Source organism: Talpa europaea, assembly GCF_964194135.1.
Source record: "Talpa europaea genome assembly, chromosome: 14".
In the NCBI taxonomy this organism is placed as follows: Eukaryota; Metazoa; Chordata; class Mammalia; order Eulipotyphla; family Talpidae; genus Talpa; species Talpa europaea.
This window is the reverse complement of record NC_140082.1, coordinates 91,685,755-91,711,265: the sequence shown is the minus strand read 5'-3', so window position 1 is coordinate 91,711,265 and position 25,511 is coordinate 91,685,755. Positions and strand designations below refer to the sequence as shown.

The 25,511-nt window shown below is 62.8% G+C and overlaps 2 protein-coding genes across 2 annotated transcripts; one reads left to right on the top strand and one right to left on the bottom strand.

Moving 5' to 3' along the window:
• Positions 1 to 15,539: 15,539 nt before the first annotated feature.
• Positions 15,540 to 17,084, top strand: RAMAC (RNA guanine-7 methyltransferase activating subunit; the record flags this gene model as incomplete). Its single annotated transcript, XM_084253380.1, has 2 exons — positions 15,540 to 15,712; positions 16,824 to 17,084. The coding sequence occupies 2 exons, from the start codon at positions 15,540 to 15,542 to the stop codon at positions 17,005 to 17,007; spliced, it is 357 nt and encodes a 118-aa protein (XP_084109506.1). The 3' UTR covers positions 17,008 to 17,084.
• Positions 17,085 to 21,428: 4,344 nt separating this feature from the next.
• Positions 21,429 to 23,673, bottom strand: LOC311184256 (UPF0235 protein C15orf40 homolog; the record flags this gene model as incomplete). The annotated part of the gene is made up of 4 exons (XM_084254110.1): positions 23,508 to 23,673; positions 23,295 to 23,418; positions 22,317 to 22,444; positions 21,429 to 21,524 (listed from the first exon to the last, which is right to left on the bottom strand). The coding sequence occupies exons 1-4, from the start codon at positions 23,619 to 23,621 to the stop codon at positions 21,429 to 21,431; spliced, it is 462 nt and encodes a 153-aa protein (XP_084110236.1). The 5' UTR covers positions 23,622 to 23,673.
• Between the last annotated feature and the right edge of the window lie 1,838 nt (positions 23,674 to 25,511).

Genomic DNA, 25,511 nt, shown 5'->3' with positions numbered 1-25,511 from the left:
CGGGCCTTTGGCTCCTCCCTGCGCCTCCTGTGCCTGTCACTGCCTGAAGGTCCTTCGTAAATGTTTATTGAATGACTGAACGAGCGAAGGGACCAGACCACAGACACGCAAACGGACGGGTCTGTCAGCACAGGAGAGCCTGTTCAGGCCAAACTGACCAGAACCTGGTCCTACACACGCTCCATAGGAGCCGAGTGGCAGTGGGGTGGGGTCTGGCCGGTCCTGGAGGGCCTGCTCTGCTGGGCCCAAGCCTGGCTGGGGGCTTCCTGGCTCCACGGGTGGAGAGGGCACACCCACGTCGCCCTGGGAAGATGCAGCAGGCGAACGGGCGAGGCCGGTGAATCACTGGGCACACAGCAGCAGGGACAGGCGTGCGCCTGCCAGTCGCATGAGGCTGGGTGCCCGTGAGGAGCCGGGTGTGGCCCTGGGCGAGGAGGGAAGGGCAGACCAGACAGGATTGGGAAGAGCTGCCCTCCCCTCCCCGCGTGGGGCTGCACCAGCGGGGAGTGGCCTCCCCCTCCCTCCACCGCTCCAGGCCCAGGCCCCGGCCAGCCTCTGAGGGTTCCCAGACACCCGGAGCCTGTCTCGGCACCGCCCGTCCCTACTGGCAGTATTTCATCATCTGGGAGTTCCCCCCAGAGGGGCCGCGTCACCCCCTCTCCGCCTCCCCCCCATCGCAGCCAATATGGTGCCCTTTCCTGAGGGAAATCCGCCATCAGCAGCATCTGGGCCCGTCGTCAAGGCAGGTGGTGGTGAAGGCTCTGCCTTCGTGAGGGGAGAAGGCCGCGCTGGCTGCAGGCGGCAAGGCCAGCAGGGGCATGTTAGGCCTCGAGACGGTGTGTCCTCGCAGGGGAGCGGAGATGTGAGTTAGAGGGACGGAGGGGCCAGGCCGGGGAGGCAGGACCCTGGGGGGAGCAGCGGGGAGTTGAGGGGACTCTGTCCTGGTGGGCGCCGCTGTCTAAAGGAGGCAGCGGGAAGGACGCTTGCTGCCCGCGAGAGCGCGTGTGCGCAGGCGGGGTGGGAGCCCAGCCCCAGAGGCCCCTGGTGGCGTGGAGCCGGGACCCCGGAGACAGGTAGATACTGAGCCGGGTCAGCAGGCAGGACGCCCCGCCCCGCCCCGAGGCCGGGAAGGCCAGACAGGCCAGACCCCGAGGGCAGCGCTCGCTCGGTATCCGTGTGGGCTGCAGAGGCCAACGGGCTGCGTGAGGGGCATGAGCCCGGCAGGTCAGGCCAGGGGCTCCGCGCACCGGCTCCTCCTCTCCGGCCTCCCGCCACTGGGCCTCAGCGCCCGTCAGCGTCCTGCTCCTCAGCCCTGCAGGCGCAGCTCCTGGGCCACGAGCAGCCCCGGGCAGGGAAAGGCAGGGATGGCTGAGCGCCCTGTACCAGGAGGGAAGCCGGAGCTCCAGGAAGGGAAGGACAGGCAGAGGGGGGCACGCTGCCCCGCGGGCCTCAGTGGCCACAGCCGCAACGTCTGAGCCACGGACTGAAGTGCCGTGGGCACGGGTCACCGGGGGAGGGGGCGCGGAGCACCCCAGAGGCCACGCTGACTCGAGTGGGGAGGAGAGAGCGAGTGGGCATCCAGCGGGAGCTGGAGCCGGCACCCCACACCCCCTCTCTCCAAGCAGGTTGGTCCTAGCGGCTTAATGACTTGCTTCTAAAGAACCCAGCGTGGAAAGGAAAAACAGCAACTTTTTGGTGGAAAACCTGGCAGAGCCTGCCATGCCCAGCAGCCCCGGCTGGACGGTGGGGATGCGCCAGGCTGAGGGCACAGACCCCGGGAGGCTCTGCGGCGGGGCGGTGCCTCCTCCCCAAGCCCACAGTCTGAGAAATCATGAGAAACACACCGAGCCACCTTGAAGAATATTCTACAAACGCCCAACCTGTGCCCCTCCCGGCCACCAGGGCGTGAAGCCCACGGGGAGCTCAAGAAGGGCACCACCGGGGAGGGCACTGAGCCTGGGGGGGACCCCCGGTGCGGGTGGCGCAGCCGGGTCGCATGTGGGGGTGCTGGGAGGGCATCTGGAGCCTCTCATGCCCTTGGCGAGTTTTCTGTTCATCTAAAACTGCCCTACGGTAAAAGTCGATGAGAAGAGGAAGGAGCCCTGGGGGTCTCCTGGGCACACGTCAGACAGGCCAGCGCGGGGGCCGGCAGTGACCCGCGAGTGACCACAAGCCACTCCAGAGGGCGCCTGCACCGCTGTCCCCACGGCGCAGCTCTCGGTCGCCGCCCACTGGGGCCGCGCTCAGTGAGGCCACGCGCCGCGGGAACAAAGGTCCTCTGCAGAAATGAAAGGGAGCTGCACAAAGCTCTCCCCTCACCTGCGCAGCATCCGGACGTTTCCGTCTGTTCTATTTTTGAAGGCGGCGCTGCCCACGACCACCCGGGCGACTCGAGCCTGGCACCGCTCTACTTTTTTCTTTGTGTGGCAGAATTAGGCTCGCCGCGTCAGGATTTCAGCTGCTGGGTGCGGGGATTTCGAGCATTTTCCCTTCTGGCCATAAAAGGTCTGTGCTCCCGGCTGCATCGGACACGAAGGCCTTCCAGCCAGCCACGGAACGGCCGCCCGCGGGCCCGCAGCAGCCCGCCCGCCCTGAGGCCTGTGCAGGGACGCCGAGAGCGTTTATTCTTCCCACAAACCTCGGCGCTCCCTCCGCCGTGTCTGGGGCCGTGTCGGGGGTGAGGTGACATCAGGGCGACAGAAACGTGGCGCACAGGAGAGTGGGGGGATCGGTCAGACGCCCCTCGAATGTGCCCCTGTCAACCGGCCTGGGTGGGCCAGAGGCGCCTCCTCTAGGCGGCGGGGCGCGGCGTGGCCTCCCGCGGGGACACGCAGGTGCAGACAGAAGAGCAAGGAGGTGTCCGCCGGGGGGGCGGCGGCCCCAGGCCAGGAGGCCGTGCGAAGGCCGCGGTGGGCCGGAGCCGGAGAGCCCGCGGGCGGGGCGGTCAGGGGGTCAGCACGCAGGGAGGTCAGCCAGGCCGTGGTGAGGGGCGGGGGACGGGGCCTGAGAAGGCCTGAGGATCTGGGCTCGCTCCAGAGGCCCCGGGACCCCAGCCTAGCGGCGGGGAGAGCCGCTGCGGCATCCCCGCGGAAGCGCTCCTGGGAGCGGCCGGCCGGCCGGGGACCGTGACGCCATGGCGCCCGGGCACGGGGCTCTCACGGGAGCCGGGCGGCGGACAGAGGGAGGGAAGGGGCGAGAGGCGGAGGCCGGCGTCGCGTGCACCGCGGGGCCTGGGCGGACTGGCCGGGCGTGGCCCCGGAGGTCACAGCCGGGCAGTCTCCGCGGCGCGGCGGTGCCGTGTGGTTGTCTGACGCCGTTACCGCAGCTGAGCAGACCTGGAGGGCAGGTGCCGTGTGCCCTGCTGGGGTGGCAGAAAGCGCTGGGCACAAGCCCAGAAGGGGGGCCTTGCTTGGCCGAAACCCTTGTCTCAGACCCCGGCCCCAGTCTCTGCCCCTCCGGGCCTCCTGCCCACGCTGCCAGGTGCGTTCTGATGACCCCCGTCCACCAGGCCCGGTGTCGGGTCCAAGATCCTTCATGTGCCCGAGGCCTCCACCCGTGCCGACCCCCATCTCGCCCCTGTCGCCCCCACACGGGCGTTCCCTGCCCTCCCCTCACGGCCTTGACCGTACAGTGACTCGGGCTCTGCGGGGAATGAGGAACCCGAGGCGCCCGCGGGGCCTGCGCAGGGGGCAGGAGGAGTGGCTCTAAGGCCGGCCACCCTTGGGGGGCTGAGCTCTGTGGGCCAGTGGCATCTGGCCGGCGGGCAGGGGACACGCCCGGGGGCACCTGGAAGAGCTGGGAAGGGCTGGCTTGGACGGGGTCGGGGTCAGGGCCAGAGCCGGGGGCCGGGAGCGCGAGACGGAGGAGGAGGGCCCGGGTTCCCACTTGGAGACGCAGGGCAGATGGCGAGCCTGCCCAGGGCTTGGGCCCCGGGGTGGCAGCACGGCCGGGCAGGAGGAGGGGAGGCGCGTGGGCCCGCGGAGAGGCCGGGCGGCAGTGCCAGGCGGGCGGGCGCAGCAAGAGGGCGGAGCACAGGCAGCCTGGGCCCCGGGAGCGGCCCCTGCCAGGTGCCCGCACCCCAGGGGCTGGATGGGCCGAGTGTCGGACCAAGTGTCTTTCTTTTAACGACGCGACTACCTGAAAACTGAAAGCAGAGCATAAACACACAAAGCCCTGCGCAGCGGGAACAGTGGGTTTGCAATCCACGTCAGCGCCCAAATATTGACTGATGCCTACGGCGCGCCAGACTGGCCAGATGGCTGCTGTGGGCACCTGCCAGACACAGCCAGCCGCCTCCCACGGGAGTGCCGCCCCGCGTGCCCCCCCACCCCACCACCCCTGTCTATCCCCTCCCCCGCCCCCCTGCCCCCCACCCCCGCCTGCCGGGCTCCCAGCAGGGCCCCTGTGCACCGCCACGGCCCCCCAGCCTTCCTCCCTGAGCCCCAGGAGATGGCACGGCTCCCAGGCTGGCCCAGCCCTCAGGCTCCCTCTGGGCAGAGCAGCCTGATCTGGCAGTTGACCCAGAAACGCCTTTTTCTGGCCATTTCCAACCACCTCTTCCACAGCTGGCCCCTCGGGGTCTCCAGAAGTTTCCTTCCTGCTACTTTGGAGTTGTGGCGGGACAGTTAGTGTGAAGGACTTTGGATCAAGTCAATACCTCGCTGCTCCGTCAAAGCAGAGCCACGTGAGGGTCCTGGGAGACGCAGGGTCCCCCTGCTGCCTGCACCAGGGGTGGGGGGCGGGGCAGAGCTCCCTAGCGGGCCCGCCAAGGCACCTGCTCTCTGTCCACATGGCCTGCTGGCCCCGTCTGATCTCATGGAAATGTCTCCCCCCTCGGAGTCCTGTCCCTTCACCTGCCAGGCCCGGGGCTCTCCAGCCCTGAGCCAGCTCCTGGGCCCTTGGGGCAGCTCGGGGCAGCTTCCTGAGGAGGCTGCTCGGCTTGTGCTTTACCCCAGGAGGCCCCGAGCACCAGCACCACCCACCTGCCTCTTCTAGGACCCCCTCTGGGAAGGAGGGGGAGGCTGGCCACAAGGGAGATACGTTCAGGGCCAGAGGCCGAGCCCCAGGGTGAGCGAGCACAGGAGGACGGGACCAGCCAGCCAAAGGCAGGACAGGAAACAGGCACCGGAGGAGGAGCCCCCAGGACGTCCCCTGCCCCGTGGGTCTCAGGCCACTAGCCGGGTGTGGGTGGGGGTCTGCCTGCCTGGCGGTGTGGGGAGAGGGAAGCACAGTCCGTTAGCCGTGGGCGCCTGGCTGCTGGGCTGTGCGGGCCCAGGCTCCTCCGACATAGGTGGGGCCTGCAGCTCCAGCCCCTGGCGCCCCAGGACGCCCGCAGCCCCTCCCGCACAGGCGGCCCCTCCGCCCCCAGCGCCACACGCAGGCCTGCTCCCGCCCAGGCCCACCCAGTTGGTCCAGCTTCTGGCTCCCTGGCCCCTGGCTTGGGTCCCCATGGCTAAGGGGTGACAGTGAGTCCTGATTTAGAAACCAAGAGCCTGGGGGCACCGGTCAGGTACTCTCAGGGACGGACAGACAACAGGCAACGTCACCTTCTCCGGACGCCCCGGGGGCCGCGCTGTGGAAAGAAGCCGGGAAGGGTCACCCTCCAATTCGAGGCGTCTACAGGGAGACACTGGACACCGCGGTGCCCCCGAGGTGAAATTCCACCCGCCCTTCTGCCGCCAGCCACCCGCGGGCCTGAGGCCCACCCCAGGCGGCTCTCTCCTGCAGCCGGGACGGTCACTTCTCCACGAGGACGGGGCCTCTGGATCGCGGGCGCTCGCCGCAGGAAGGGGCTGCCGAGGCCCGCAGCCGCTGGGGGGTGGGCTGTCGGGCCAGGGTGCAGGCCTGTTGGGCACGCAGGGCCTGCAGAGCCCACAAGCGCCGGGACAGTCGGGGCCCAGCACCGTGACCATGACGGAGGCCACGGGCGGGGGCTGCGTCCGAGCAAGGACCCTCGGCCTCTCACAGGCACGTCTGCCGGGGCCTGGGGGGCCAGGAGCCAAGGAGCTCTGGGCAGCAGGGGTCTGAGGGCCGGAGTGGCCTGTGATGAGGGCCCCCCGCGGGCTCTGCCAGACAGGCCTCCTCCCTCCCCAACGGGCCCCCTTCCCCGGAAACAGACCATGGGCGCCCCGGGCTGTCAAGGCCCCTGAGCCCCCATCTCTCTGCCTCAACTCCAGGCCTCCTCCCCACAGCGGCTGGTGTGACCCCCGCCCCGCGGCTCCTTGGGGCCGCCTGGGCCCTGGTGCTCCCCTGGGCGGGTGGGCGAGAGCGCTCGCGGCCTCACAGCTCCTTGGGCGGGCTCAGGCCGTCTGGACGTCTGTAGCTCCCGTTTGACGACGAGAAGGGTCGACGAGCCTCCTCCCTGGCAGAGTTCAGCATCCAGCGCCCACCGGGCGGGTCAGGGCCAGGTCCAGGCCAGGGCAGCCGGCATGAGTCCAGGCCAGAGGCGGCGTCTGCCTCCGCGCAGCGTGGGATCCAGGCGGCAGGAGCCCAGCCTCTGGCTTCTGGATGTGTCCGCGAGGCCTGGGCGCGCCCTCACGCCGCGGTGCAGGGGGTCAGGACCTGGGTGCTGGCCCCTCCGCAGGGGCACAGGGCACACCCCTCCGCCCGGACAGGGGCTCCTGGGCCCTCCCCCAAGAACTTCCCTGGGGTGGCTCGAGGTGGCGGCCGGCGCCGGAAGACATGGGCTGAGGTGGCCGTGGCCTGCTCCGCCTCGATGCCCCTTCCAGCCGCGGGCAACGTAACTACAAGCTCAAGTAGATTGCACCTGGAAGCCGCCCAGGTGTGAGTCGCCGCCTCTGCCGAGGCCAGGCCGGGCCCAGCGCGCCGCACTGACCAGCCGCGGGCCTCAGAGCGCCGGCCAGGCCGAGGCAGCAGTCCAGTCGCTGAAGTTTTAATCATTAGCTTTGCCCCCAGTGCTTTCTCAGCCAAGGACTTCTCTGTGCTCTGGCCGGCGCCCTGGGGCCCGGTGAGCCAGCAGATGCAGGGCGTGGGGCGCCCCCTGTTCCCCCGGCTGCTCTTCTCTGCTCCAGGAGTAGAGCGAAGTGCAGAGGCTGAGTCTCAGCAGCCGCCTGAGCCCAGCAGACCCCAGGCCTGGCCGCCCCCCACCCCCACCCCCTGCGAGGCAGAGGGCCCCCGGGGCAGGCGCTCCTCAGGGCCTGTCCTCCTTCAGCTCAGGCCTCGTTGCTCCAGCCTGAGAGGCCCAGAAACTACCATTTAATTTTAATTTTTTAAAGATTTATTTATTTCTACAAGAACTGGGGTACAGGCCAGAGATGCAGGAGGGGGAGAGAACTCACCAGAGACAGAGCGGGGAGCAGAACAGTGAAATCCACTGCTGAGGGGAGCAGCGGGGAGCCAGGAGGGGTCCTGCCACGCCATGCAGGGATCTCCCTGGCCGGCTGGGAATCGAGCCTGCGCTGCAGAGGCTGGGGACAGCTTCACAGCGCCGCGCTCAACGCGCCGTGCCACGGGGAGGCCCGGCCCCCTCATTTCGACTGTCCTCCTGGGACCACAGCAGAGTGTTCCCTCAGAACCCCCCCTGCTCAGAACAGCCTGTCAGGGGCTTTTCTGGGGGGTGAGGATGAGAGGGAACTGCTGTCCTCGGAGCCCTGTCCCGGGCGCTGGAGAACCGGCTCTGCCGCTGCCGTTCAGGAACGCGCGTGGCTGCAGAGCAGCAGCTGGGTCCCGCTGGGGGCTCCATCCTGCCCACCCTGCGCGAGCTCGAGCTCGGCCCCTCTGCAGAGGGGAGCCCTGGTAGGGAGAACGCTTTGCCCTGGGGGAGGAGGTGCCCGCCTGCCACGGGGTGGGCAACTCACATCCCAACTATGATGGACGATGTTACCTGGGCCTGAGGGGCTGGGGGGCAGGTGGAGTTGAGCCCCGAGGGCTGCAGGAGGGAGACCTGAGCTCTTTCCCTGAAGAATATCCAAGCAGAAGGGCAGCCTCCCTCCCCACACCCCACAGATCCTGCTTCTGGGGCTCCACAAGCCAACACCCCACCCCCAGCCAGCTCGGCTCACCCTGCGCCCATCTTTCTGCTCAGGTCTCTTCACTGAGCCTGCTGCTCCCGCTCCCCTTCACTTGACTCTTCAACTAGAGGTAATTATGCTCTGCACTTTCAAACTTCCGGCCCCGCGGGGGCCTCCCTGGTGGTTAAGTCTCAGCACTGTGAAGCTTCCGCAGCCACCACAGCCTGAGTGCGATCCCCAGCCAGGGAGCTACCCACATGGCGCGGCAGACCTCTCCTGTCTCGCCCGCTGCTCCCCTCAGTTTCAGTCAGTCTGCCTGTTCCGCTCCCCACTCTGCCTCTGGTGGATCCTCTCACCCCACTCCCTACTTCTGGCCTGCGCCCCAGCTCTTGTATGCATAAGTAAATAAATCTTTAAAAAAAAAAATTCCACCCGCCGCGGCAGATAGCCCGCAACAGGCGCGGCACAAGCTGTGGAGTGAGGCAGGACAGCAGGGCCCGGGCGGCTCTGGGGACTGTCGAGTTCTACCTGAACCGAACCAAATACTCGCGGACGAAGCTTTGCATCTGGCTCTGGAAAATGAGCAAACGGACGAGGAGCGCCAAGGGGAAGCAGCTCCCGCTGCAGAGGCCAAGGCCGGCCTGGCGGCAGCTATTTCCCAAGAGCTACGGCTGCCAGGGGCCGGCTCAGGGTGAGTGGGCACAGGCAGAACCGGCTCCCCCCGCAGCCACGCCGCGCGGAGGGTGCAGGCCGTGTCTGGGTGGCGGGGAGGAGGCCCTGGGAGGCGGGCAGGGCAAGGGCCTGTGGTCAGGCTTGTGTGTCAGGAAGAACGGGGCGTCTGGCTGCAGACGCTGCTGCACTGTCCGGCGTGGCCGCCGACCCCTCTCCGTGGGCCTCCTGGCGGGGAGTGGCCGCAGCCAGCGTGGGGGGAGGGCGCTGCCGGGTGCGAAGCTGCTGCACGTGGGGGAGGCAGGGGCCGGCCCGTCTGGGCACGAGTCAGATGGAAGGACGGGACCGGGGTCCTCGGGACCTGGGGTGGGACGGGGTGTGCCCGAGCGGGTGGAGTCCAGCATGAGGCCGGGTTCCTGCTGTGGGGATCTGGGGGGACACCGGCTCCGAGCGAGCCGGGGAGGCTGACACGCGGGTCAGGAGCGGGACGCGCTCATCCGGGCGCGCCAGGGGGGCTGCAGACGTGCACGCGGGGTTGCCCGCTCGGGGCTGGTAGCGGAGCCATCGGCGAGCCCACGCGGCCGGCCCGAGCAGGCCCCGCCAGCTCGCACTGAGGGCCGAGCAGGGGCTGGAGGGGAGCGGTGGCCGGGGCGAGGTCAGGGCGGCGGTGAGCGTGGGGCGGCCGTGCAGCCGTGAACCGAACGGGAGGTTTTGGAGACGCTGACTGTGGCCCCAGGTCAGGTTCCGGGGGGGCCGGGCGACGCGTCCCGGGCGGAAACCTGACCACGGACAGCTGGGCGTGCGTGTGCAGGTGTGGGGTGTCCTCCGCGGGGAAAGGCGATCTGAGCTCTCCCGAGCAGGACCGGGTGTCAGTTGTCTTGGGGCTGGAGAAACCGGGGTGGGTTTACATGCAGGTGGGGGGAGCAGCCCCGGGGAGACACGGAAGCAGAGACACGAACACGTGGGGGAGCGTCCAGAAAGCAGGGCGCCGCCCGACAGGGGCAGCGAGGGCTGCCGGGGCGGGGGACCGACGGTGGCTATGGGGTGGGAAGCGGGGAACCAGCTGGAGCCTCAGTTCATCTGTGGACGAGGAACAAAGTGAGAGAAGCAGGGCCGGCGGCGGGGCGAGACGCGCGAGAAGCCGGGGGTGGGGGGCTGCGACCGCTCTCGCCTCCCCGCCAGGGCTTTCTGCTCCTTAGCCGCTGGCGTGGAGGGGGCTTGGGCCCTGCACACAGTTTTAGGTGGGGCTCCGGGAGCCGCCCTTTCCAACGAGCCCACGGCGAGGCTGGCTCTGCCCAGCCCAGCACGGCCAGCACCGCCACGGCCTCGCGCGTGGGGCGGCAGCAGAGGCAGGTCCGCGGCAGGGGCAGGCCCGCAGCAAGCACCTGACTCACTCCTGCCACTTGCCAAGGCTCAGAAAACGCTCTGGCTCCCAAACTATGGCTTCACGCAAGGAAATTCTGGAAAGTGACCTAGCGGGAAGGCGCTCGAGGGAGGCAGAGGGCGGGTGGACTCTGGACAGTCACACATTCCCAGAGGCCCTTTCTAGTGGGGCGCACGCTGGCCACGGCGGGGCAGGCCTGGGCGTGACGCAGCGGGGCGGGCGGGGCGGTGGCACCGAGGGCGGGAGAGGACGCCGACGACGGCCCTGCCAAGTGGAACAGAGACAGGCAGACACTGTGCCAGCAGAGCCCGAGTCTCTCCCACTAGATGCCAACGCCTGGGCCTTGATGTGGGGAGGAGAGAAAGTGCCTTTCGCCCAACCATGCTTTGGAGCGGGCGGTCGCCCGGCCGACTCGGTCCGATTCACATCCCGGGGCCTGCACATCCCGGGGCCTGCTCGTCTGCAGCCCTCTGGGGCCTCTTCCCGGTCGGCAGCACACGCCGTGCCACTGGCAACACCGTCTGCAGCTCCCGGGCAGCCTGGGCAGAGGCCCTGGTGGGAGGAAGCTGCTGCGGGAGCTGGATCCTGTCATCCCTGACGAGAACAATCCGTGCGCTGAGCGCCACGGCGACGGGGACGGGCCTCTCGCCACCGCCCTGGAGATCGCGCGTCACTTGGGGACGCAGCATCCATGTCCCCGTCCTGCCAGCGCGCACACGCCATCCCCCTTCGCCCGCGCCCGCAGCACGCGCAGCCATGAAGCCTGGCACTCGCCCTGTGGCGCAGAGCAGCGAGGCGAGGCCGCCCATGCCGCGGAGGAGAAAGGCAGCCTTAGGGGACGGGGCTCCGTCCGGGTCAGGAAAACCGAGGGCCGCGCCGTCAGTTCTCAGGTCTTGCTTAGGATCACGCGAGTTCTCCCTGGGCCCAGCGCTCCGGAGGATGCCCGCGGCCGGGCTGGGGCGGGGGCGAGCGGGGCGGGGAGGGGGCCTGACGGACACGACACAGAGATGGACGGACTCTGGAGCCTGCACTCGCGCTCTGGGCACGGCTGTTCGGCCCCGGGCGGTTGAGGAGCCCCTCAGCTGTCCGCGCTGCTCTGGAAACGTGAGATGAGCCTCCCTCGCTGCCGCAGGGAATGGGTGTTAAAAATACATCAAGGAGGGCCTCGCTGGCGGGCGAGGGGTTGAGCGCCGCACTGTGAAGCTGTCCGCAGCCTCTGCAGCGCCAGTTTGATCCCGGGCCAGGGAGCTGCTCACACCGTGGCGCCGCAGACCCCTCCTGTCTCCCCGCTGCTCCCCTCAGCAGTGGATTTCAATCTGCCTGTTGTGTCCCCCACTCTGTCTCTGGTGAGTCCTCTGCCCCCCTGCATCTCTGGCCTGTACCCCAGTTCTTATATGCATAAATAAGTAAATCTTAAAAAAAAAACCCATCAAGTAATTTGTATGCAGGCGATGGAAGGGAAAAGTGAGGGACCCCCTCATTGGACAATGGGCCGAGATGAAAGCCACGCACAACGCACGACGCACTCTGGCGGGGCCCCAAGGGACAGCTCGGTCCCGTCAGGCCCTGCCTTAAGCTCCTTCTTCAGAGCACGCCATGTCCGTGTATTTACACGTCAACTGTCCCCACTAACACGTAAGCGCATGTCCGCAGGGCATTCGCCCTCCCTTGCCAGGGCTTTCAGGGCCTAGAACAACGCCTGGCATCTAACAGGATTCACGAGGCACCTGCTTAAGCAATGAAAAATGTCCGTGCCACTTCTGCCACTCATCAATTTTGAGACCTTGGAGAAATCATTTCATCTCCTGGGGAGTTAAAAGAAAATAAAAGCATCAACTAGATAATCCCTTTCCACGCGCCACCACTGTGACTTTACACACCTACGACACGAGGGGATTGACAGTGAGGCGGTAATTGCAGCATTTCCTGTCTGCCCAGCGTCTTTCTAAAATTGTTTTTCTTTTTTTTTTAATATTTAAAGAGCAGTTTTATTAGAAAAGGGAGAGGAGAGTAAAGACACTTGCATAGACACCAGCGGGCAGGAAGAGCTGCCCCGGAAGGGACAGGTTTGCTGAGAGAGGCCTGCATGGCTGCAGGCGGGCGGCCTTGAGGAGACGTCTGCTGAGGGAGGCCGGTGAGAAGTCCCGGCAGGTGCGGGTCACGGGCAGGCAGGAGCTGCTGCCTTGAGAGGGAGAGAGTTGGTGAAAGGAAGCACCTGCATAGCCGCAGGTGGGCAGACGGCAGACGGCAGACGGCGTGCTGCCCTAAAAGCCTGTTTTTGTTTAGAACAAGTACTACTCGGAGTCCTGCTCTCCAAAGGGGAAGCTAAAAGCTCCTTGTGCAGCTTCTCTGCAGCTGGGGCCCATGAGATGGACGTGCAGGACACTGCTCTTGACCGGGACCGTTAGGAGACAGGATCGTGGCAGGGCGGCTGCAGCGGCCTCCTGCGAGGTCATGCAGGGGAAAAGCGGGGGCTGGGCCACAGCAGCGAGAGGCTGGTTCCTGGGGCTCCGGAGGTGGCAGCGGAGGGAAAAGGAGAAACACACTTCCTCGAGGAAAAAGACTTTTTGAAGGATCAGACTTGACCCCACTCCTGCTCGGCCAGTTTCCAACCAAGCTCATGACTAAGTCATTTAACCTTGGGCCTGTTTCATTCTTTTTTTTTAAATTTTTTTTAAAAAAGATTATTTATTTAGGGCCTCCCCGTGGCGCAGCGGTTGAGCGCTGGGCTGCGAAGCTGCCCGCGGCCTCTGCGGCGCCGGTTCGATCCCCGGCTGCTCCCCGGCCACCGGAGGAGGGTCCCGCGTGGCGCGCAGACCTCTCCTGCCGCCCGCTGCTCCCCTCAGCAGTGTCCTTCGGTCCTTCTGCCTGCTCTGCTCCCCGCTCTGGCTCTGGTGAAGTCTCTCACGCTCCCGCGCTTCTGACTGTACCCAGTGCTTGCATAAATAAATAAATCTTTTTAAAAAAAAAAGAATTAAAGCTAATGTTCTTAAGACAAGGAATTTTTTTTTAAAGATTTATTTATTTATACAAGAACCGGGGTGCAGGCCAGAGGCGTGGGAGGGTGAGAGGATTCACCAGAGAAAGAGCAGGGAACAGGGCCTCCCCGGTGGTGCAGCAGGTTGAGCGCCATGCTGTGAAACTGTCCGCAGCCTCTGCAGTGCAGGTCCGATCCCAGCAAGGGAGACTCTCACATGGCGCAGCAGACCTCTCCTGCTGCGCCCGCTGCTCCCCCTGCTCCCCTCAGCAGTGTCTTTGGTCCGTCTGCCTGTTCTGCTCCCTGCTCTGTCTGTGGTGAATTCTCTCATCCCCCCCCCCGCCCCCCCGCGCCTCTGGCCTGCACCCCAGCGCTTGTATAAATAAATCATTTAAACAAACAAACAAAAAAATGGTCACAGGCTGAGCTGGACAGGGCGGTGACCGATGGCCGCCGGAAGCCCGCGGGGTTCGCTGGTGCCGCCCTTTGACCGGCCCGAAGCCTCAGGCCTGCTCCGGAGGCCGCCGGGCGCGGGCAGCGGACACAGGGACCGGCCACCGCTGCAGCCTCGGCCGGCCCCGGGCATCCCCGGCCCGCAGAGCGCAGAGCGCGGCCGGCCCGGCAGGGGCCTCCCGCCGCCCAGCGAGGGGTGCGGCCGCCCCGGGGCGGCGCGGGGGGGGCGGGGGGCAGGGCCACGCTTGCGCCGACTGCCCCCCAAAAGTGAGTCCAAAGGGAAAATCTGGCCCTCGGCGGCGCGACACCCGGTACCTGGCAACCGCCCTCCCGGGCCGTCCCCTCCCGCGGGCCCGGCGGGCGGCGGCTCTGAGGCGGCCGCGAGCCCCCCGCCCCGACGCCCCGAGTCCGGGCGCGCGAAGCCGCTCGAGCCGCCGCGCGTCCCCCGGGCCGGTCGCTTCCGACGGACCCGGCCGTTCCCGGGGCGCCGCCGCCCCCCGCGCCCCCGCCGCCCCCGCCCGGCCGCGCGCCCCGCCAGCGCCCCCTCGCCCAGCCCCGGGCGGCCTCGCGGGAGGCGGGCCCGGCCCCGGGCCGGGGCGCGCGGCAGGCCCGAGGGCGGCCCGGACGCGGCCGAGCAGCCGCCTCCGACGGGCTCGGGGCCGGGCGCGCGGCGTCCGCTCGCCCGGGCCGCCTCAGCGCGCAGGCGCGGGGGGGGGCGGCTCCTCGGGCGCGGCGGCCGGAAGCAGCGGCCCGCGCGCGCCGCCCCCCGCCAGACGCGCCGCCCCCGGCCGCGCCGCCGCGAGATCTCGCGAGGCCCGCCCGCCCCGGAAGCGAAGCGGAAGCGCGGCGGTGGAGGCGGCTCGTTGCCTTGGAGAGGTGGGCGGCGTGGGCCGCGGCGCGGGCGGGCGTGGGCCGCGGGGCGCGCGTGTCCCCCGGTCCGGGCGCGCGGGGCGGGCCGGGGCTGCAGACGGGCGCGGGGCCCGAGCGCCGCTGATCGCTGCTCCGCGGGCCTGCGGCGCCCGGGTGCGCCCGGCTCCCTCGCCCCCGCCGGCCGGGAACGCGCCTCGGGAGGGGCCCCCGCGCGGAGCCGGCCCCGGCCCCGGCCCCGGCCCCGCCGCCTCGGGGGGCTCAGTGCTTGTTTTTCCTCCCGCAGATCCGAGCGGCCTCACGCTTGACCGGCGCGGCCGCCCGAGCCCCGGGTGAGTGGCGCGGGGGCGGGAGCTTAGGCGTCCTCGTCCTCCGCGGGTGCCGGCGGGCCTGGCGGGGGCGGCCGCCGCGAGGCGCTTGCCTGGTCCCGGGGTCCTCGCTGCCCCTCTGTTAGGTCGGGGTGGTCGCAGGCCAGCTGACCCCGGCGGACGCGCGGGCCCGGCGTTCCTGGGCTGAGCTTGTGTCAAGCCTCACCTTGGACTTGAGCACTGGGCGTCGGGCCTGCTGCAGCCGCGGCTGAGTGAGGCGCGGAAGGGGGCAGCGTCCAGAGACCCCTTGATTCTGCCCAGTAGGCGTCACTGAATCAGCTTGGGGTGAGGGTAGCGTTGTAAGTATTTGCCTGTTTTCAGGATTTGGAGGAAAGACAAACTAATGCAGAAGCCACCTTCCAGTATCACCTCTTGGTCAAACACTGTATTGTAAGTCTAAGTAATCCCCGAAGAAGAATAATTGTAGGATGTCAGAGGAGAAAGATTGGGTTTTAAAGTTTTAGTAGAGCACACACCGTCATAAAACAGATTTAAGGCGTCTTGGGCCTCCCTGTTGGCCTGGGGGTTACGTCTCGCCGCCATCACTGCTGCGGCCTGTGCTCCATCTCCGGCCAGGGAGCTACCCACAGGGCCCAGCAGACCTCTCCTCTCTCCCTGCTGTTCCCCTGTCTCTGGTGAATCCTCTCACCCCCTGCATCTCTGGCCTGCACCACGGTTCTTCTACACAAAAATAAGTAAATAAAATCTTTAAATCTCTTCAGTTTAGCAGTACACAAGGACGTTTGTGAATGTCCTGCCTAGAATTGTTTATTGGTTTTTCGTTATTTAATAAGACCGTTACTTTTTAAAATTCTAATAGAAACATGTTAAAAATTGTACAGAATTTCGGAATGACTGACGCTTCTGAAGCTGTTGCAAATTTTGAAGAAATGTTTGCCAGTAGGTACACAAAAGATGACCAAGAGTACCAGGACTACCTGAAACGCGCTGCCCAGTCTCACCCTCCCGTCGTTGAGGAGTGGAACAGCAAGGCTGGCGGGAACCAGAGAAACAGAGGCAACTGGTATGTGTCCCGCCAAGAGCAAGCGCAGGGCCGGCCTAGGGGGGGCGCGTGGATCTGCTGGCCCATAAGGCCAGTGCGGGTGGGGCCAGTGTCTTGTGGTCTGTACCTTGTGTCCAGTAACTGCCTGACAGAGTAGGTGTCTGGTAAATACCTGCTTTAATGTTTTGTCCATGTTGTTGGATTTTGGGGGTTCCTGATTTGGGGATTCCTTGGCCCTTTACCGTGATGTGAGAATTCACAACCATGTCTTTAGCAGGCATGGAAGCAAGTTTATTTGCAGGTGGAATAAAGGGACATACTCAGGGAGGTTCCTGGGCGGGCAGAGTCCTTGCAAGAACTGGACAGGAAGACAGGGTCTTAAGCCGGGTGCAGGAGTGGCTCATCTCCTTTCTGGGGTGCCCTTTGCAGGGCTCTCGGGGTGCTGGTTTATAAGTCCAGCAGCAGTTTCTAGGTCGCTCGCCGCCTGTTGTGCTCCCTGCTGTGCAGGTCAGGCAGGGGAGGCGTCTGAGTTGCCTCATGTCAGCCCTCTCCGCCGTCCCCTGGAGCAGGAGAGCATTGGGGGACCTGCTTTCTGGTCCAGAGACCTGCCAATTTCAAGGAATTGCCCGCCTTGGGTACTCCTTGCCCTCTAGCTTTGACACCTGCCTGTGGGTTGGGTGCTTTTCGCCCCACTGGGCTAGTCCTGGCTCTCCCCCGGCCTTGTCAGCTCTGGCAGGTGTTCCCGGGTCCTGGGATACAACCTTGTGTGAAATCCATAAAGAAAGGACTGTTTTGACTTCAGGAAGACATTTATAAGATGGAAGTTACTTCTGTTTAATATTTTGAAATAGAGGGATAAACTCCCGTGGGCTCCTGTGCGGCTTAGGAGGTCTCGGCTGGCTCAGAACGGCCCTGTGGGTGGGGTCAGTTACCTTAGCCCGCTGCCCTGGAGGTTGGATTCACCTGAGGAAAGTGTTGAGTGACTGGTATTAGAACATTCTGCAGAGAGAAATGTCTTGTTTCTGGAATGTTCGATTGAGAAGTGAAATGCACCAGGGTAGATTTGTGGGGTGTGGGGTAGATTTGTGGGGTTTTTGAAGGGAAGTTTACAAATCTTTCTGTTTTGTTGTAGGTTGCAAGATAACAGACAGTTTAGAGGTGGGGATGGCAGACGGGGGTGGCCAAGTGACAATCGATCCAATCAGTGGCACGGACGGTCCTGGGGTAACAGCCCGCAGCCCAGACAAGAGCCTTACTACCCCCAGCAGTACGGACACCGCGGCCACAGCCAGCGGCCACCCTACGGTTACTACTGACACTGTCTCCGGCTTCTAGTAAAAGCATTTACTGTCAACACGACACGTCTGTGTGTGTCTTCTGTGGGTCACAGCCTCACGTCCAACTTTAGAGAGTGGATTGTTAATGTTTTGGAACTTGAGACCAGGAAAGCCTTAGCCCTCCCTGAGCGATGTGGTGGTTGCTGGAACTCGGCCCTCGCTCTAGCAGGCTCCTGGCTCGCCTCTACCTCAGATCTGTCCGCCAGGCCACAGTGCTGTGACTCGGCGCGCTTCTTCCTTGTTTGCTGTGCAGGCGTTCTCATCGTTTTACACAGAAATAAAGATTTTCAAGTAGAAATCGCTTGCTTTCGCTTTGTTAGGTAAGGGTGTATTTCCACATCAGAGCCACCAGCCGCAGCCGCCCGGCTCCGCCCCCTGTGCTGTGCAGACACCCTCAGCAGAGCGGAAGGCAGCGGGTCTCCTGTTCTAAGGTGACTGTGCTCCTTTGTTGTCACCCCGTGGGGATGAGTCAGCTCCACAAGCATCCTGGAGGGTTCTGTGGGATAAAACTGCACACCAAGGCAGGAGAGCTGCTGTTCCCCTACGGGGAAGGCCAGAGCAGAGTCATCGTGTGCAGCGCCCAGCCTGTATCACACAGGTCAGAATCCACTTTGTACACGAGCTGAAATCTGCACCATTGCTCTCCTTCCCTCTCCCCGCACGCCTCACTGCCACGGTGCCCAGCGTGTGTTGGCTTTGCAGTGCTACACACACACACACACACACACACACACACACACACACATACTCTCTTTCTCTCTCTCACCTCCAGACTCTGCTGCTTTCTCCTCTAAGTTCAGCGACGCTGCCCCCCTCTCAGAGTGATGGCTGTTTCAGATCATTTTAGTGGATCTTTACAGTGGGTTTAATCAAATAAAATACAAGATGGAGCAATTTCTCCGGTTTTGGCTGTTGGTCCATTCTTTAATGTGCTGAGGTGAGCTTCTGTCCATGCTAGCTGAAGAGAAATTCTTTGGCTTAACATTAAGAGTAAAGTTACATTAAGATTAAAATGAGAGAGTGACCAGTTTCATCCAAGTCAAGGACCTGAAAGGCATTTTCCTAAACCCGCCTTCGGTCTCGGCTGACTCCCTGCTCCAGACCTGCCCCCTCCTCAACAGCTGTCCCGCCAGGCGACGCCTGCTGATGTTGACTAGAGGCTCTAGTCAACCCACCGTCATGTCACTTGTGTAAGCAGCAGTAACAACAGGTGTTTCTCGCACCCCCTGGCCGCAGGCAGCTGTGTAGGTGAGTCTTGACAGCAGGGATATTTAGCCCAGAGTTGAGGTGGCTTGACTATGCCCGGGGGCCTCTCAGCTGACGGAGTGCAGGCCCTGACCGGCAGGGACAGCAGCTGGGTCTTGCAGGCCCTCTGCCTGCGGCTGTGATGCTAATTAAGGCGCCCCTTGGGCACATGGGCAGAGGCAGAGCAGGTGATGCCTCTCAGCTCAGAGGAAAGATGACTGCCAGCAGTGCTTGACCACCCGGGGCACACGCGGCCTAAGTGGCAGCCCTGCTTGAAAAGGCGATAGAGGCCCCTGCGGACACAGCTGTTTCTACGTGGCCCCCTCCGCCAACAGCACACATGGTCAGGCTGCCCCCGGGTGCGAGAAGCCAGCAGGAAGGACTACGTGTGGTTTCCGCTTCACGTGGGAGATAGAAAATACAAAATTCTTCAGGATAATTAAGAAATGCCAGATGGGGGCCTCCCCTGATGGCGCAGTGGTTGAGTGCTGGGCTGCGAAGCTGCCCGCAGCCTCTGCAGCGCTGGTTCGATCCCTGGCCGCTGTTGAGGGTCCCACATGGCGCGCAGACCTCTCCTGCCGCCCGCTGCTCCCCTCAGCAGTGTCCTTCGGTCCTTCTGCCTGCTCTGCTCCCTGCTCTGGCGAATTCTCTCATCCTCCCGCGCTTCTGACTGTACCCAGTGCTTGTATAAATAAATAAATCAATCTATCTTTAAAAAAAAAAGTGGAATTCATCCCACCAGCGTGTGGGACAGCACGCGCGTTGGGCGGGACGCTGCGTGTAGGCCTGTCGGTACCAGGTGTGTGGCCTTGAGAAAGTGCCTGTAACTGAGCTTATTTAAGTGCACCGTAGCGATGGGGCTAGTACCCATCTGACATGAGCTGGGGCAGGATGGGAGAGCTACAGATCTGTGTCCTGTGAACATGTGAATTGGCAAAAGGAGAGGAAGTTGTACCCTTAGAAAATAAACACTTCACATATGGAAGAAAGTGATGTAAAAGTTAAGCTGAAATTTCGAGCACAGGCTGTTTGGAAATTGGCCTCAGTTGTAAAATGGTGCTTTTAACTCCCTAAAGGGTCTCCGGCCTCTTTGCCTGAATGAGGTAACGCTGGTGTGATTGCCAAGGCCCAGCTCCTTTCCTTTGTTTTCTTTCCTCTTTTAAACATCTCCTTCAGAGTAAGTGTGCAGAGTAAGTGCAGTGAAAGGGGCGGATAGCCTCACTCAGCCACCCGGCCCGTTCCATGTGCTTCGCTGCTTCCACACCCACAGATGTCCAGAAATGTCATGTTCATAAACTCATTTTACCAAACATGTGTACTTCACACACACATATACGTACGTGTTCGAGTGGCAGAGCAGACCCCACCTGAGGTCAGTGGGACGGGTTAGAAACTAGTGATTGGAGTTCAATAACCTACAGCATGGACTTGGCATCTGTAAGTCGGCACATGGGCTTTGTGCCCCTCCTGCCCCTACCCACAGCACCGCATTCCTCGTCATGTGTTTCCTCACAGGTAGAGCTGTCGTGTCACGAGTAGAATCGCTAGATTAAAATAGCTATTTTGAAATTTTCACAAATGTCACATTTTCTTAAAAAAAAAAAAAAGGGGGGGTCCTTTGTGATGTCCACGAGCTGCTGAATCACCCCCAGGTAAAGCCTGCCTCCAGGCTCCAGGGATGCGAGCAAAAAAAAATCCCTCCCTGGAGTTGGGTTTCTGCTACTTGTCAGGGAAAGCGACCCAGGGGCCGGGGTCCCTGTGAACACCGTATGCCCTGGAGCTCACGCTGGACAGTGCCAAGGAGCAGGGAAAGCTCCCGAGCCAAGGCCATGGGCAAACAACAGCTCTTGAGAGCAGATGACTGGGAGGCACACTGTGACCTCAGGGCCACCACCCCATTCAGGGCACAGCTGTACCAGGTGAGCGGTTCCAACTCTCTTTTTTTAAAAATTTATTTATGCGTACAAGAGCGGGGGGTACAGGCCACAGATGCAGGGGGTGGGAGGATTCACCAGAGACAGAGTGGGGGACAGAACAGGCGAGTCCACTGAAATCCACTGCCAAGGGGAGCAGCGGGTGAGACAGGAGAGGTCCGCCGCGCCATGTGGGCCACTCCCTGGCCGGACGGGGATCAGAATCACGCTGCAGAGGCCTCGGACCGCCCCATAGTGCGGCGCCCAACCCCTTGCGCCACCAGGGAGGCCCGGTTCCAACTCTTCTACCATCAAGAATCTTTTTGTTGCTGGTCCTTCCTGTGGGTTTTGTCTACCAACACATGTTTCATGTACTAGGCAAAGCACACAACTGTGCAAGTCAGCTCCTCAGGCAGGCAAAGGCATTAACCTTACCAAATTACCATAACTTGCACTGAATATTTAAAAGCAATTTATTAGCCTTGAAGCTTTAACGTAGAGGATTCCTGACAGGCTTTCACAAATGCTGAAAAGAGCCTCCAGTTCTTCTTTCTTCTTTCAAGGCTCTTTGGAGACTCATAAAAACTAGAAAACTAGCAGGTTTGATGACTGCAGTTCCCATCCAAGGATAACATTTCTCAAAAGAAAACATAAAATCACAAATCTTGATTGTTATGTATTTTCTCATAAACTGTTCAACAGTTTTACAAAGATGCAGGAAACAATTCTGCATTTAGGTGAGCATTTTGAAAAATAAAGACGACCACAGCAGTGTGCCGGGTCTTCCACGGCCACTTATAAGGCAGAGAAGACAAGCGCGAGGGCCGGGGGTGTCGCTTTATAATCAGGGCGAACACCCACTGAGGAGGCACCGGCTCTTGCAGACATGACCCTGAGTGGTTTGCTCAACTTCCGGAAACCAGGAGCCTCTTTACCAAACCAAAGGGGCGAAATAAGGTGTTCGTGAGCACCCCTTCAGGCTTCTGTTACTTTGCAGTGCGGCGAAGCCCGACTAATGCATCCAAGACGCTCGGGGCTCAGAGGTTTTGGAACCTATATTTATGTAATGTACAACACCTTTACAAGTCCTTTTCTTATTTAAATGTACATATTTCCCCCATGTTCTTCTGTACATTTAAATATATCTCCCCCCCAAAAAAATAAATATATCTTCCTGTTTAACAGCTCTTCATTTTTAGCAATAATACGGCTTCTCCAGGATGTATTTTTCATCTCTCGCTTTTATTCTTTTTCAACTTGCTTTTGCAACTTCTCCAAGATCTCTTCCGGAGTTGTGGAGGCCAAAAGCTTCACCACTTTTTCACGAGATTTGCCACCCTGGACCAAGATGAAAGAGGCATGGCAGGATAACACACTATGCTTTCTAATGCTGTCAGAGCCTCACTGGTAGCTCCTGCAGCTGTGCTCGCGACCCCACACTGGAAACCCGTGGTATTAATGACGTCATGTGAGCCTTTCTTCCTAAAATCACCTTTCCGGGAACATTTGTAACCTGGGGCTTCAGTAATGGAGATGACACAGTAGGGACCACCTGAGGGTTTCTGTTCAGTAAAGAACTGAAGATCTGAGTCAGCTAAGTCTGAAGCAGGTACAGGAAAATATTCAGAAAGGAGAAAATGCTAGAAATGTGGCAACTAAGGAACAAGGACAGCAGGACCATCTGCAGGAGACCTGAAACAGGAATACGTGCTAAATAGGAAGAAGTCAGATTTTAGTGATTAAATGAATATGAGGATTAAAATTTATTTTGCGATTATTTGGAAAACAAAAAGCAATTGCTGCGCACTAAAGATACCTAAAGAGAGGGCCTCCCTGGTGCCTCAAGGGGTTGAGCACTGCACTATGAAGCAATCCACAGCCTCTGCAGCATGAGTTCGATCCCTGGCTAGCCAGGGAGCAACCCACATGGTGCAGCAGACCTCTCCTGTCTCCCCGCTGCTCCCCTCAGCAGTGTGTTTCGGTCAGTCTGCCTGTTCTGTTCCCCACTCTGTCTCTGCTGGATCTTCTCACTCCTCGCATCTCTGGCCTGTGCCCCAGCTCTTGTATGCATAAATAAATCAATCTTTTTTTTTTTTTTTTTAAAAAAAAGATATTTAAAGAGACACCTACCTTATCCAAAACCACATCACTCTTCCTGAGTTCTAAGACCTTGGACAGGTAGCGGCAGAGCTCAGCATTAGCCTCTCCCTCGGATGGTGGGGCTGCGATGGCCACGCCCACGGCCTCAGCTGTCACATCTGCAATGAAGACAGAGGATTTAACCTCAAGGGGTTCTTTTTCTTCTTGAGTCAGGGTGTTTTCTAAAAGAGCTTGCATTTTCTTGAGACGTATGTTTTCAATTAACACCTGTTTAACTGTGGACAGAAGTAATCACACCATAAATCTGCCCCTGCCAGTGCAGAAAAAAAATCCAGGGAGGAAAGCATTTGTGCACTCTCCCCTGCTGACTGGGCAGCATCCCGGACAGGTAATTGAGACTGAAGAGGATGCCCGTGCCCCAGGATGCCGTGGGGGCAGCGAGGGAGGCGGCCGCACAGGTGGCCAGGTCTGCTGTCGGGGAGCCCCAGACCGGACCCTCTCGGGTGACGGGCCTCCCCGCGCTCCCGCGACGCCGGCTCACAAGCGTCTGCACACACGGGATGCACCGACCGCGAGGGCGCAGAACACGTTCCAAGGGTTTTGTCCCAACCGCTGGCGCTACAAAGACCATCATTTTCCATTTAAAAAACGAGGAAACGAGAGCCTGGGAAGAGCCCGGGGTCGGCGGCAGAAAGTGACGATGCGATTCGAAGCGGAGTCCAAGCGCGGTTCCGAGACCCGGGGCGCGGCCCGTCCCGCCCACGCGCTCGCCGCCGCCCGCCCACGCAGCCGAGAGGGAGCGGCCCGGCCGGCCCGGCGGCGGCTTCGGGGCCGGGAGGCGGCCCAGGCTGGGCCCCGGGGTCCCGCCCTCCCTCGCGGACCCCGCCGTGGCGTTTCTGGGGCTTCCCCGGAGACTCGGTCTACGCGGGGCCCGGCGGGACGACGCGGGGGCCCCGGACCCCGGACCCGCCCGGCCGAGGGGCCCCGGCGCGCCGCCCGCGCCCGCACCTGTCACGGCGTTGCGCCGGGAGCCCGGCCTGGCGTGGACGGCGATGGTCACGCGGCCTCCGGCATCGACGGCCACGGGCCCGGCGGGGGGACGCGGCGCCGGCGCCTCGCTCCGGCCTGTGCCCTGAAACGACAACCACCACCGGCGCCCTCAGAGGCCGCCCGCGCCCCGCGCCCCGCGCCCCGCGCCCCGCGCCCGGCCTCGCCACTGGCCTTGCTCGCCGCGCCCGCCTTCTTCGGCATCGCGGCGGCCGAAGGGAGGCGGCCGGAGAACCGAGCGCCCCGCCCGGCCTCGAGCTGCCGCAGCCGGCCCCCGAGCCGCCACATGCCCGCCAGGCGGGCGCCGGCGCCGGAAGCGCCCTCCGCGCCTGCGCACGAGCCTCGCCCTTCCGGCAGGCGCTTGCCTGGCGACGGAAGCGCACTTTGCGCCTGCGCACGCCGCGTCCGGGCGCCCGCTCCCGCCCGCGGGCGCCCCCTCCTGGCCCACGGCCGCGGCCTGCGGGGCGGCGGGGGCGCTCGGGCCGCGGCGGGACCCGCGCCGCCGGGCGGGTCGTGGGTCCAGTCGGCGCGCGAGGGCCGGGCGGGGGCTGGGGCCCGCGGGGTGGCCGCGGCGTTGTCAGCCCGGGCCCGCCTCCGACGCCGGCTCCGCGGTGCGGCCCCTCGGCCCGGCCCGCCCGGTTCCCGCTGAGGGCGGGGACGGGCCGGTCCCGAGCCCGCGCCAGGGCGGGTCCGCGGGCCGTGGCGGGCCGGGCGCCCTGCGCGTCTGCTCCCGGCGGCGTTTTTTTCTTAAAAGCTCTGGGACCCCGGCCTCCCCGGTGGCGCAGCGGTTGAGCGCTGGGTTGCGAAGCTGCCCGCGGCCTCTGCGGCCCGGGTTCGATCCCCGGCTGCTCCCCGGCCCCTGGAGGAGGGTCCCCCATGGCGCGCAGACCTCTCCTGCCGCCCGCTGCTCCCCTCAGCAGTGTCCTTCGGTCCTTCTGCCTGCTCTGCTCCCCGCTCTGGCCCTGGGGGATCCTCTCGCCCTCCCGCGCTTCTGACTGTCCCCAGTGCTCGTATAAACAAATAATTATCAATCTTAAAAAAAAAAGCTCTGGGACCTGCAAGGACATCTTGCGGACTCATCGCTTGGCCTTGGAGTCCTCCTTTCAAAAACAGGCAGCCCCTCCCGTGCGAGTGGACCGTCAAGCACCTTCGGGGTTCACGCAGCCCGCAGCGGTGACCTGGAGACCCCAAGTGTCCCGCTGCCGGGAGACCGTCTGCGACCTCCCTCCTTCAAGGACTCTCAGACACGGCTCTGCCCGAGCAAGGGGCGCCTGGGACACCAGGGGGCCCTGCTTCTGGGGGCCGAGGCCACGGTCCTCAGGGGTCACCCCGGCAGGTCACCCAAGTCAAAGCGCAGCAGCCAAGCCCTTGTTCCAAAGGGCATCGGTCAATGCCGGGACGGAAAAGAAATGACAAGAGGAGCGCAGGAGTAACCGTATTTATTTTTTAAATTCCAGGGGCTGCCCCAGTCAGTGAACAGTGCGGTGGCACCTGCGCGCCGTGTTGTTCAGGGCCACACAGCGGACGCAGGTCCCGTGCCACAAAGGTGAGAACAGACCCACCTCCAGGTCGTGGTGCTGAAGGCCCAGTGGTGCCCGCACCGGCTTCCACAGCGCGTTGGCGGCACCCAAACACCACCCGCAGCTGGGCCTTGAGCCGGTCGCTGTGGAGGCCCTGGTGCCAGGATGAGCTTCCCCATCAGCCATTTCAAGACACCTCTGGCACCAGCACACCCCACTACCTTCTTGAAAATATAGAATGAAACATTTTAGGTGAAAAATTTTCATATCCAAATTACCACCATTTAGAAAAAAATTCTATTATTTAAAGAAATTGATTTTTTTCCTGACCATCTTCCACAAGTGATACACCTTCAACCTAATTACAACAAAGTTTTTTAATAACATCACTTTGAGGGGAGAAAAGAATATTATCATCATTTATATAAAAATTTGCTTAATAAAAAAAGTACATAAATATCACTGCATCTCCCCCCGATCCTGACAGACCCGACTGTGACATGAGGAGGGCCTGGACAGCAGACGTTTTACTTCTTGCACTGAACTGTGTAGGTGAACAGAAAGTGTGTTTTTCAGAAGCGACTCTGCTCACTTTTCTTTCAACAGCTTAAAATGTAAAGCAGCTGCTGGAACGCTGGTCCAGCCTTCTGTTGAGGTC